At 40.8% G+C, this 12,565-nt stretch overlaps 1 protein-coding gene across 2 annotated transcripts; it reads left to right on the top strand.

The window, feature by feature from the left end:
• Nucleotides 1-1,390: 1,390 nt before the first annotated feature.
• LOC311011283 (uncharacterized protein) lies at nt 1,391-12,324 on the top strand. 2 transcript variants are annotated; one of them, XM_084006132.1, is made up of 20 exons: nt 1,391-1,482; nt 2,195-2,598; nt 2,732-2,819; nt 3,160-3,228; nt 5,056-5,436; nt 5,666-5,764; nt 6,262-6,494; nt 6,592-6,770; nt 6,897-6,993; nt 7,087-7,196; nt 8,446-8,571; nt 8,703-8,817; nt 8,912-8,974; nt 9,447-9,501; nt 9,713-9,804; nt 9,909-10,026; nt 10,116-10,217; nt 10,342-10,509; nt 10,741-10,905; nt 11,631-12,324. In XM_084006132.1, exons 2-20 carry the CDS (start codon nt 2,506-2,508, stop codon nt 11,834-11,836), a joined length of 2,559 nt encoding a protein of 852 aa, XP_083862258.1. In that variant the 5' UTR covers nt 1,391-1,482; nt 2,195-2,505; the 3' UTR covers nt 11,837-12,324. The 2 variants fall into 2 exon arrangements, with proteins under 2 accessions (XP_083862258.1, XP_083862257.1); XM_084006131.1 differs by having other exon boundaries at nt 7,075-7,196.
• Nucleotides 12,325-12,565: the final 241 nt, after the last annotated feature.

Below are 12,565 nucleotides of genomic sequence, written 5' to 3'. Positions count from 1 at the left end.
TAAGTGACATATTCATTAATATGGCATTAATGATACTTCTAATTAAAACACACATACACACGCACATGTGAAAGTCGTGCTGAGCAACATGAAACAAATGGAAAATTCACCAATAAAATACCTGAATCAGTAAGCCTACATTTCAATTTTGTGATTATTTCACAAACTGCCGTGAGACCGTGTTGCATAAAACATGTGCAATCAACCTGGTCTCACAGACATCCGTGAAATGGCCACGGCCCGTCCGTGAAATGGCCACGGACCGTTAACTCAAAATCCGTGACACTATAACGGAAACACCCGAAAATCCGTGAAATGACCACGCAAATCACGCCAACGCAAATCAATGCCACTGACCACCCGTGGTCTACACACGGATTGCCCCTTTCAGTGACAAGTACAGATCTCACTCGATGGACGTGCTTTCTGACTTGGAAACGCAACATTTGAAGCAATCTTTAGTTCATTTTCAACACCAATATATCACCCTGACCCTCACAGTTGTTGAAGGCTCAGCTTATTGTCCGCGTCATCATAAAACTGACGTTTTATCATGACGCGGACAGCGGACAGCGACATTCCGTTAAAGAGACACGGACGGCGAGGTTCCGGTTCCGTGATATAAAAACGGACAGCGAGATTCTGTGACAGATACACGGACAGCGCGATACCGTGATAGAGACACGGACGGCGAGGTTCCGGTTCCGTGATATAAAAACGGACAGCAAGATTCGTGACAGATACACGGACAGCGCGATACCGTGATAGAGACACGGACGGCGAGGTTCCGGTTCCGTGATATAAACACGGACAGCGAGATTCGTGACAGATACACGGACAGCGCGATACCGTGATAGAGACACGGACGGCGAGGTTCCGGTTCCGTGATATAAACACGGACAGCGAGATTCGTGACAGATACACGGACAGCGCGATACCGTGATAGAGACACGGACGGCGAGGTTCCGGTTCCGTGATATAAAAACGGACAGCGAGATTCGTGACAGATACACGGACAGCGCGATACCGTGATAGAGACACGGACGGCGAGGTTCCGGTTCCGTGATATAAACACGGGCCGCAGTTTGATCGCGTTTTACAGCTCGGTAGGATAGCCCGAACTCAATTCTGTGAAATAAACACGGATTAGCCTATTCTGTCATATGAACACGGATCTCCTCCAACATAACAACCGTTGCTAGGTTGCCCCAGAGAATGCCCAATTGAAAATGAATAGCCTATTAATCTTTTATCTGAATACTGATTATGTCGTGACTAGTGATGTCCAAATGAAGCTTCGTGAAGCATGTTCTTTATTTTCTGAGCCCAATAGATGGCGCTCTCTGTTCAACAAAGGGTTGAAGGCCAATATATTTCCATTGCTTACAATCCTTTGTCAGGCGTTGCATTTCATTGTGGCGCAAGTTTGTGTGTCACTCCCGTGCGACGATCCCAGAAACCATTGCCTGGCGCGATACCGAGGTGAGTAGGCCTACAACCGTCTAAGCAAGATAAATGAATAAGCATGTACATGTCTAAGATGAAGTTATGGCAAAAAAAAAAAAAACTCATGCGACCCGGTCCGTGTATTTTTTCGTTCATTCATTGTTCTATTTTGGAATGAGAGGTGAAAGTAAGCCTAGGTTAAATTGCATTGTCGCGCGCATTGATCTCCCAGACCATAACACAACAATGCTTTCCGTACCACATGCAAGTTCTGATGTTAAATCATGGAGCGCTTCCGATGGTATGGTTTACATAAATGACTCGCTTAAAAATTACGCATGTCGTCTTTCTTTCTTTGTCAAGGCTAAGTTTATAAGCTACGAATACCCAGCCAACCACAGACACACAGACGTTTGTTGCTTAATATGTAATGATAAATAGATGGTACAGATCAGCAGGGGTTTGGAGGGGGGGGGGCACGTACAGAAAAATACACGCTGTCAAGGGCCATTAAAAAAATGAAGAACAGCACTTTTCAACCAGTTAAAGGTGGAAGAAAAGTGCTTCAGTGATTCTTGTGGAGAAGAACACAAATGGTATTTGAGCAATTTGATTGTCAGGTGATTAGAGTCATAGATATTCTATTCTTGTAGAACATGTTAGTAATCACATCATATCATTTATGTTAATGAATGTAGAGATATTCATTCAAAATATAATTCTAATTATGTATTTTTCTTTGTTACAGATCATATACGAGATAGCGAACTTCAATTTCAAAAAGCACTTTAAAAAGGCACTTTTAAGAGCCACTCACTCTCTCTCTACCTCTCTGTTCCATACTGCTCCTCTCTTTCTCTTTTACTGCTTCCCTCTCTCTCCCTTACTACTTCTCTCTCTCTCTCTCTCTCTCTCTCTCTCTCTCTCTCTCTCTCTCTCACACACACACACACACACACACACACACACACACACACACACACACACACACACACACACACACACACACTCCTGTATTTTGTGTATCTGTATTGTGTGTCTGTATTGTCCAAGTCCAAAATGCCCAAATCCCCGAGGATTTTTTCTGATCCTGCTGACATCAGGGACCACATGATGGGTGAAATGAGTCATGTGCTACTCCTTAACGCCCGGGTGAGACCAATTTTCATCAGCTTACTTGCATTTGTATGAAATTTGATATTGCTGTTGTTTGAGTAATCCAATGTAAAGTATAATTTAACAATCTGATATTGTGTCTGAAAATGTTGCCCTTATTGTCATGTAGGCTGCAATGGGAAACCCCTCTGTTCCTGCCCCCAAAAAAAGGAGAAAAAGAGCAGTCAGACGTCAGACATCACCCAGACCTGCATCAGGTTGTTGTTTACTGCACTGTTGTCATGGTTAAGATAATTCACTAAATACCAGTGGGTGGAAATATGGTGGTATCCCTCTTTGACAGATGTTTGCTTTTTTTTTATGAATTTCCAGACTAAAATGTCAGAAACTTTAGGAGCCTGATAGAATACACAATCCAAATTTTGGATTTTTTACCCTCTTCATCCTTCTCTCTCTATCGTATTTAATCGATTTAATTTATTCTTTTTTTATTGAAGTTGAGTGGACACTTGAGCAAGGAGTGCCAACGCTGATAAACGGTTATTTATGAGTACATGATAATAAACTTGAACTTGAACAAAATATTGGTCTCTGCAGCTTCCATGAACCCAGTGAGTGAGGAAGTCCAAGTCCAGATGGAGGGAATGGAATTGACTGCAAGTCTTGGTGAGTATGCAATCTTTCTGACTGAACATGACTGTGTGTGTGTGTGTGTGTGTGTGTGTGTGTGTGTGTGTGTGTGTGTGTGTGTGTGTGTGTGTGTGTGTGTGTGTGTGTGTGTGTGTGTGTGTGAGGCGGGGGTGTGTTGTTATCAAATGTTGAATTGAACTCTGGTGTAGGGCTGCAACAATTACTGGAGTAACTCAAATAACTCAGTTTCAAAAATTCCTTGAGGAAAATTACCCGCCTCGAATGTTCGCTTAAATACCACCACACGTAATTTTTAGCCTTTCCTGCTCCAGCAGTTTTTCGATGTAACCGGCGAGATCACCTGCCGGACGTCCCTCTTTCTCTCTCACTCTCCCTCCCTGCTCCGAATCCTAGCGCTCATTACATGTAAAAAAAAAAACAACAAAAAAAGCATTACATCTGTGAATGTTTAAGATAGACGCTATGACATTCCGATCAGCAGAGCTGATAATGCATAATGATCACTTTGCATAATGATCACACTATGCTGATTTTAAGACTGATGCATAGGCTACACCAGGGCTAACGAACCTGCAGCTCTTTGCTGCTGTTGTGCGGGTCGTGGCTGCTCTTTTATTTATGTCACTTTTTCTTGGACTAAGGGATTGTAAACTAAATTGTAAAAATAAATGAGTGGCCATTTATTTCTCTTGTCCTGCCTATAATCACTTTACTGGTGTTGTATTGCGGGCATATGTGTGCAGCTCGCAGAGTGACTTTAGCTTTTTTTGTGGCTCTTCATGCTGGACCGACCCCTGGCCTACACGTTAACCCTGACGTTCTTCTCACAATGTTGAGAGCAGATTAAAAATATGCATTGAATTTATCTACTTGCTACTACTTCCTACTACAATATATTTATCTTTGAGAATCGATAAAAAATTCTTCTGACAAATAAGTTCATATTTGCAGAGTTTGTAACTTCAGCTATGAAACCCCTGTTCTCTGATTGGGGAGATCACACAGAGGAGCTAGGAACGTGGGCTGGGCCAGACTACGTTCGAGAATGAAATAAAATTTTGGGCCGAAGTATGTAGGGTGGTGTCACCAGGCTATGAAAATCCCGCTTGTAGGGTGCATTTTGTGCGCCCTGAACCAATCTCATTGTTTTCCAAATGTTTAATCTTAACGTGATTGGACAATTCAGCAAATCAAGCATGTCCACTAGTCTTGCGCGCGTTATGTTGGCGCTGTAACTACTTCCAGGAAGAAAACAAAAAGGTGGCTAGCGGAGACTCGTCAAATTGTGAAGGAAGGATGGCGACTGTGCTTGTGGTGAAGGAAAACTAGATTAATTGTCTTTGAGAAACTCAATGTTTTAGTCGTCGAATGTGGACAAGAAAAAGGGTGAAGGATTTGGGACCCAACTGTCCGGATTTAAATATTATGCAGTAGACTACTGACCATGAGCCCACTCACTTACTTTCTCACAAGCACACAGAGAGAGAGAGAGTAATAACTTATGTATATACCCAAACTTTCTGAATTCTACAAGGCAAATAAATTAAGTTAAAACTTAGTTCCCCGGCCCCATTTGTCTTTGTCAGGAAATGTTCTATTTTGTCTTTATTATTTTGTCAGAATGCACCAAAATGCTTTGTTTTTATATGAAAATTATAAAAAAAAACATCTTCTGGGTGATATACAATTACTCGATTAATCGATAAAAAAATCTATAGATTACTTGATTACAAAAAGATTTGATAGCTGCAGCCCTACACTAGTGTGTTCTAAGGTCAAACTCAAATTGTATCATGCCTACCCACAATTGATGGATGGTTAAACAGTTAAATTATTTTTCAGAAACTCGTCTTCAAGAGTTAAGGGGTACTCTTGGCTCTGCTGCTCCAGTGGCAACAGGAGACACGGCCTGGACACAACGGCAAGTGCTCGCTGAAGTCAGGGCAAAATTAGCGAGGCCTGTACTCCTAGATGCCAAACTCTCGGCCCAGAGAGTATCACAAGAAACATGCCAGAAATGCCTTGGAGAGAAGGCAGTTATTCGGTGCCTGGAGTGTGTCCCACTGGACTATGAGTACCTCTGTGGCACGTGTGACATAGAGGTTCACAGGAGGCATGTCTTCCATGACAGGGTGGCTTTATGCCATGGCTACCTGGAGCCTATTCCCCCTACAAAGGCAGTGGTGGTGGATGGGAATGGCCAGCCTCACTTTTGTGAGCAGGGTATGTTCATTCAACAATTTCTGTACTGTAGTGAAGATTCCAGAAATATTGTGTGTTGGTTGTCAAAGGAAACTCTTAATTATGTTTGATATACGCACGCTAAAACATTTGCTTTTTATCAAAAAGCAGTGATAGTGACATATGTTATAGTCATCTGGACAACTTGTGGATGTTGGAGTGGGGTTTCAAATCACTAGTGTAATGTAGAAAAACTAAATCTTTATTGCAGTACACCAGTTGCCTTTGCCTACCCAAAGGGTAATATGTGGGTGCACTGAGGAGGCTGAGGTCACAAATGGGAGGCATATTACAGTGGTCACCATGAATGGTATGTTCTGGAAGTCCCACTTTTTGTTTCAGTACCACAGAACCTGTAACCCAAATTGAAATCTGAAAGCATGGAAAAGCTGTTTCACTGTTTAACTTTCACATCAATATACAGTACTACAATTACCAAATGTTAAATGTCATGTCAAATACTGACTATAGACCTTATGCATGGGGGCGTTCAAGGGGCGTTGCAAATAACTTCCGCATCAACATTAGGCCAGCCGATATTCCTCCAGTTCAACATCAAGGTGCTGTCGTACGCGGTGGTGGAAGGCTACAAGTGACTGACAGAGTTGTTATTGCACTCGCCAAAAGCTAATAACTTGTGACAAGTTTAGGTCCGCACGCCATATGAATATATATGGCCTAATGTTGATGCGGAAATTATTTGCAACGGCCCATAAACTCCCCCGTGCATAAGCTCCATTTTCAATCAACTTTACCACAATTGTGTCTGTGAACCACCTTCAGTCTAATGTGTCTCTTTTTTCACAGGACGATACGAGTTGTGTTTGCCCCGAAAGGTCTGCTCTGCCTGTAAGAAAGAATGGACTCCGGGGGTAAAGGACCTTATTCAATACAATTACTGGCCAAGCACCATCAACTGCCAGACTCTGTATGCCATTGAAGTTTTTGAGGCATTCTCAAATTTCAAGTTGTCGGCACCCTCCCTCTCAAGAACTGCTTTTTTAAAGCACCTGGAGCACCAGTCGGTACGAAGAGGAAGGGTAAGTCTGCCTGAATCACATTGTGACACAATTATGACTATTTCTAATTTTGTGTTTTTTGAAATCCTAACAGATTTTTTTTTTTTTCATTTCATAGCCAGGCAAGGTCTGTGCAGACATGTTCCAAAAAACATATTTTGAATACTGCTTAAACAAGCATAATGAAGAGACCATGGCGGAATACAATCCGTTTTGCTGTCCAGCCTGTCAACCAGATATGTTGGCAGTGTGCTGTGATGGAAATAGAAAGCATTACCGCTTTAAAAAATCCAAGGGGTATGTAAATATTACACGGACGTTAATGTAGATATTTGAACAACAACATTGTCATTTCAATAGTTTCATGAAGAGTAATGTGTGGTTAATTAAATTATGTATTTTGTGATAATTTGCAATGCACAGAACTGAGGATCCCTCTCTATATGAGGGCTTGTTTATAGCCAAAGACACTGAAGTCATGGCCTTTCTGGAAAGCATCAGAGGAAGCAGTGGGGCAAGAGTAAGTTTGATTCTGCATGCCACAATCGGTTTACGTATGTGTGTAAGATGTGTCTTTATTATTAGTCCAAATGAGTAACAGCTGACTTCACAGGCAAATGACAGTGGGACATGTGGGGCGTCAAGATTCAGGGCAAGTAAGGAGGCATCAAATAAATCCTCCTCCAAAATTGACGAAGAGGGTATACAGGTGGCAGTCTGCAGGTATGTTGGCATCTCAGAAGAATGTTATTGTACAGTGCCATTTTCCACTCATGTTGTGGAGACCTACATCAGAATGTAATATTTGATGTACTGTAAAAAAAAAAAAAGAGAGAAATGTGACTGTGTGTGAGAGAGAGAGAGAGAATGTCTGTTTGTGTGTGTCTGTGAAGGTGTATGCAAATGGCAGTAAGCTTTGAATAAAAAGGTTTTGAGCAATTCTTTGGGCCCAAGTTTCATAACGTTATCGACAAACGGTATGGACTTGTCCACCTCTCTGCCTGCGCAGTGGCATCAACGGTATATGCATTTTCGTGGGCTTGAGTGAAGTTGCACTTAATTAATGGTGGGGTTGGTTAGAGCAAAGCAAAATAAGTCCGATCACATGAGTTATGAGAAAAGCCATGTCATCAAATCACTATTTTACTTTTTGTTCAACCTTTTACATTTATTGTGCAATATTTTGTTCAGTAGTCCAAGGTTTTTAAAGGTGTTCAATATTCACTTTCACCCGCCTATATCGGATACCTGTTAGTATCTCCCTCAAAGACTGAAGGGACAGGTAATTGTACAATAATTAAGTTGTTGTATGCCGATCCTGGGTAATTAGCAATACCTGGCCGCTCCACAAATTACAATCTACGGGGCATTTTGCACCGTGGGTCCCAGATCATCTGGGTATTGAGGGAGTGCACGTTTTTGCGATTTACTGTATATCCACAGGAACATGCTCTATGCGTGCAGTGATTGCACCCAATGAAAAGATTGCCAAAAAAACATACCATATAAATACCATATAAAATGAGAATATTGTGTATCTTAATGTTGATGTCAGCTGATCATTTTGAATGCGCAATTTGGATAAGGTATACTTTTATTGCACTTTGTTTATATGAGACGTGAAGAGTACTCGTTTCCCTGATGCATGTGCATTAATAGTAGTCCCAAATGTGTTGCAGAGAAATAATTTCTCCTAGAAGATGAATAGAGGTAATAACTTCAGTTCACTTAAGGTTTCTGGACACGTATCAGCAAACTGATAAGTTCGATTTCAATACTGTTCATATGTGATTGGTGATTACAAATTCCCGTAGCCACCGGCCCTGCCCAGACTGAGTGAGTAAATGTCGAGAGTGTACAGATGCATGTGCGGGGGGTGAAAAAAGCCCATACTGTTTTGTCGATACTGTTATGAAACTTGGGCCCTTTGTGTGTAAGTTCATCATTAACCACATTGTCTCTTATCAATCAGACACGGGATATTATTGCGAGGACTGAACCACTACCGTGGCGAAATATTTGCATACCCCATGTTTTTGCAGAAAGAATTGGGAGAGAGGGCAAATGTCACTTTCTTCTGCATGGATGTTGTCTGCAGGTAATTTCTCTTTGTCAACTTACTCTATACTAAGTAGGTCAGTATTTAAGTCAGGGTCGTCGTTTTGGATTGCTCCAACAAAATGTGTTGTAACGTGTGTATTACTCACTTATGTTGCTCTCTTTTTGTAGGTACTGGCCCTACCTAAGCAAAGTGGTTGTTGAGTCTCCAGCTCTTCAGCCTTTGATGCATATGAGACCATTTCTCAGTGTAATGCACGCCAAAGCACATACAACAAAATGCGAGGTACTTCAAATTTTAAATCATAATAATAATACTTTACATTTCACTTTAGCCATTACAAACCATTACAAAGAAATGGTAAAACACTATGTTGCAGGTGAGATGGGGTGGCAGGAATCAAGATGGAGCAGGGAACACTGTTGGAGAGGAAGTTGAACAAGTATGTTATTACTGTCATTATTGAAACTATGTGGATATAGGACTCTTCCCTGAGCCTTCAATTTAAGAAAAAAGCAGGATGTGAATGAGGATGCACATCTACAGTACAGGGAATGGGAAGAACAGTTACTCCATTGCCACTTCAGAATATTGCAGTGTTACAGTGACAACACCCATTACCCAATCCTGAATGAATTCCAAATGGGCAGTACATAATGTCACCAGTGCGTATGTACATGCATAATGTACAATTGGATCACTATTCAAACTCCCTAGCTGTTCCATCGTGCAAAGGCCACATCAACTTGCATTTGATTTCTCTTCATGATAGAGATTCAAAATTGTTGTTTAATTTATGTTGTTTGTTTTTTTTGTCAGTTTATATAGCAATGTAATTAATGTATGTACTTTTATTTCTTTTGTTTTCAGTTTATATAGGGATAGTTTAATGTAAGTCTTTTCTTTACATCTAGGTTAACAGCTTTCTCTCCAGGGCAGCTCTCGTCACAAAATACATGACAAAAGCAGGTTGGTATAGCACATGTAATGTTCTGACACAATACACTGACACCATAAACTGTGAAGAAAACATTCTGAAGACTTATTATGGTATTGTTATTTAATGTTATTACACACACTTTTAAGCCAAGTCATGTCTATCTGATTTTCTCAAATTAAATAGCTTTTTGAATGTGAATCTGTCCTAACCAGCATGTGGATTTATTTTTGTTTAAATTAGGGAGAGAAAATATGCTGACGCAACAGGCCATGGGTTGGAACAGAAAAAAGACAGAGAACCTCCACAAAGCCTTGGCCCACAGATATGTCACAGTAAGTTAATTTCATAAAGATTGGATTAAGTTTTTTTTTTTTTTTTTTTTTTTTTTTTGCTAGAACATTTCATGATATTGTTTTACTTTTTTGGTGTTTTGAAGATCTCAGAGAGGGCAAAAGTGGAAGCTGCCAGTCTCAGTGACTTTCAGCAAAAGCATAAAATCAATCAGCAAACGACAGAACAGTGGGTGTCTGATGTCCAGCAATGGGCAGTCACAGGTAAATCAAGCACATTGCAACAACTATTACAACATAACGTGAATATAAATTTGGGAATTAAATTATCATTGACTGTCTTACCCATTTAGAGCGAGTCTACACAACAGGGTGTACAGAGGACCTCAGGGCAGAAATAGAGACCATCACAGTGAGCCTTCTATGCAAGAAGCAGGACCTCTATCGTCAGCATGGTTTGTTGATAGCTATTGTAACGGCACATTACAAAATCAAACAACCAAAACAAAATGAAACAAACAAAACAAAACATTGACCATGTTGTCCATGAGTTTCTCAGGCTATTGTTTCACTTTGCAGATAGCAACCAGACAAGGCAAAGCAAGCGAAGAAAAATAAGAGATTTAAAAAAAAAACTAAGAGAAAAGGTCTTGCAGTACAACGCATCTGAAGAAGACCAAATCGATGTGGACTTGGCCTGCAATTTGACGGAGGGGTACATCCTGCCATGGGAGAGACGTGAAGATGGTATGATGTCCTTTATGTGTACCCTTCTGACTAAAAATTTAAGTAATTCACCGTCTCAAATTTGAAGTGTTTTAGTAGCACGACTGTGCAGAAAACATCTTTAATCCCCGCTCTGAATGTATCTATCTCTCTCTCTGTTTGTCTGTCTCTCTCTATCTCTCTCTCAGCATTTGAAATGTAATCACAAAAGTATTCTCTTTTCATATTTCCCTAACTTTCCTCTACCTACAGGCAACTCATTCAGGCTGAAAAGGTCGCTTTTTGACCAAATCATGCTGCTCAGACGTTACGAGGAGGAGCAGAGCATCCTCGTGAAGGAAATGTCTCAGCACATCATGACGTTGAGGACGGAGATAAAGCGAGTGGACAAACTGAAAGACAACATTAGGATGGGCGGTATGTTGAATTCTGAACATTTGTTATCCTGGCTCAACATTAAATGTAAACCCAAATTTAAATGTTTTTGTCGCATACAATTATACAGGATAACAGTACATGCAGTGAAATGTTTATTCCACTGTCTCCTAACTGTGCAATGTGTGTAATAAATAAACAGACAGACAAGTGCAAGTGTTTTCTATGTGTTGGTGCTCCTGCAAAGGTCTTCATTTGTGTATCGACTGATACTGTGTCCCCTTATGTATATGTCCTGTAGGTCAGGTAGGGCATTCCTGGTGGTATGTTCAGCTAATTGAACTACTCCACTGGGCCGTACGGTCTAGCTCGGTGCTGTTTCCATACTGAATTCTGATCTATCCATTGATAAAACTTTCACTGGTGGATCTTGAAAAGTTCTTAATTTGTTCAGGTAGCTCAAGGCGTCTGAGGTGGAAACTCCACTGATGAGCAGTGAATTGGTGTGATTTGTCCAAATCAGGTCTTCAGTAATACGGCCACCAAGATATTTAAAACTATTTTTGTTTTCAAACCGAATCAGAACCTTGGTAATTATTAATTAATTAATAACATATCTCTGTTAAATGTGTTCATGTCTCTCTTAAGATAGCTCTGTTATATGATTTTGGAATTCATATTTTTCTGAATTTATTCTCTTTTTTTAAAAAAAGAAAAAAAAAACACTGACATGTTTCACATTTTCAACATTTTCTATTTTAATACAGATTTTGGTGACGTGTCAGAGGAAGCAGCAAAAGGTTTTGAGAGTGTCCTAATGCGGAGGTCCTCAGAACTGGAGAGTTCATGCCAACAAGCTGTGAGCACATATCAAGCTATAGTCGATGACTTGAGGATTGAAGACGCTGAATGCAGGGTGGATTCTGAGGAAGAAGATGGCTTCAGTAGTGCAGAGTCAGAGGAAGAGGATTAGGAAATATTTATGGAGGACAACATTTGTATGTGTTATTTTGCTTTCTGTTAACTTGTATCTCTTAACCTGTATCCATTTTATTGCACCCCTGCTCCCCCCTCTCTCGCATGCTCTCTCTCTCTCTAACAAACAGACACACAAATATTCAAGTTCAGTTTGAAATTGCTCAATAAGCCTTAATGTTCATTCCATCCATCCATCGTCTTCCGATTTATTCTGTATTCAGGGTGGGGGGGGGGGGGGGGCTGGAGCTGATCCCAGCTGTCATTGGGCGAAGGCAGGGTTCACCCTGGTCACCACACCCCAGGTCGCCAGTCGATCACAGGGCCAACATGTAGAGACACGCTCACATTCACACCTGCGGGCAATTGGAGTCCCCATCCTATCTCCATCCTGCATGTGTTTGGACTGTGGGAGGAAGCCGGAGAACCCGTATTGGATTGTATTGGAAAACCTTTTTTTTAATCAATTAAACAGTGTCATGATCGAGGAGATTATGAAACACACAGAAAGTGTGTTTTATTATAAGTTTTAGTTATCTAAACTTGAGTCTTTTATAAAAAATTGTCACTTCCTCAGTTGGTTAATAAAAATCAGTCGTTATTAACATTGTGTGGTGTCATCTTATTACACTATTGCAGTGTTATACAAAGGCCTACTTCCACCATCTCCATGGACAACTTCTTCAGTAGCCTAACAATTCTAGGTAAAGGCAAAGGTAACATAACT

The sequence above is a fragment of the Eutrigla gurnardus genome (assembly GCF_963514095.1).
Source record: "Eutrigla gurnardus genome assembly, chromosome: 1".
In the NCBI taxonomy this organism is placed as follows: Eukaryota; Metazoa; Chordata; class Actinopteri; order Perciformes; family Triglidae; genus Eutrigla; species Eutrigla gurnardus.
This window is presented reverse-complemented; position numbering and strand designations above follow the sequence as displayed.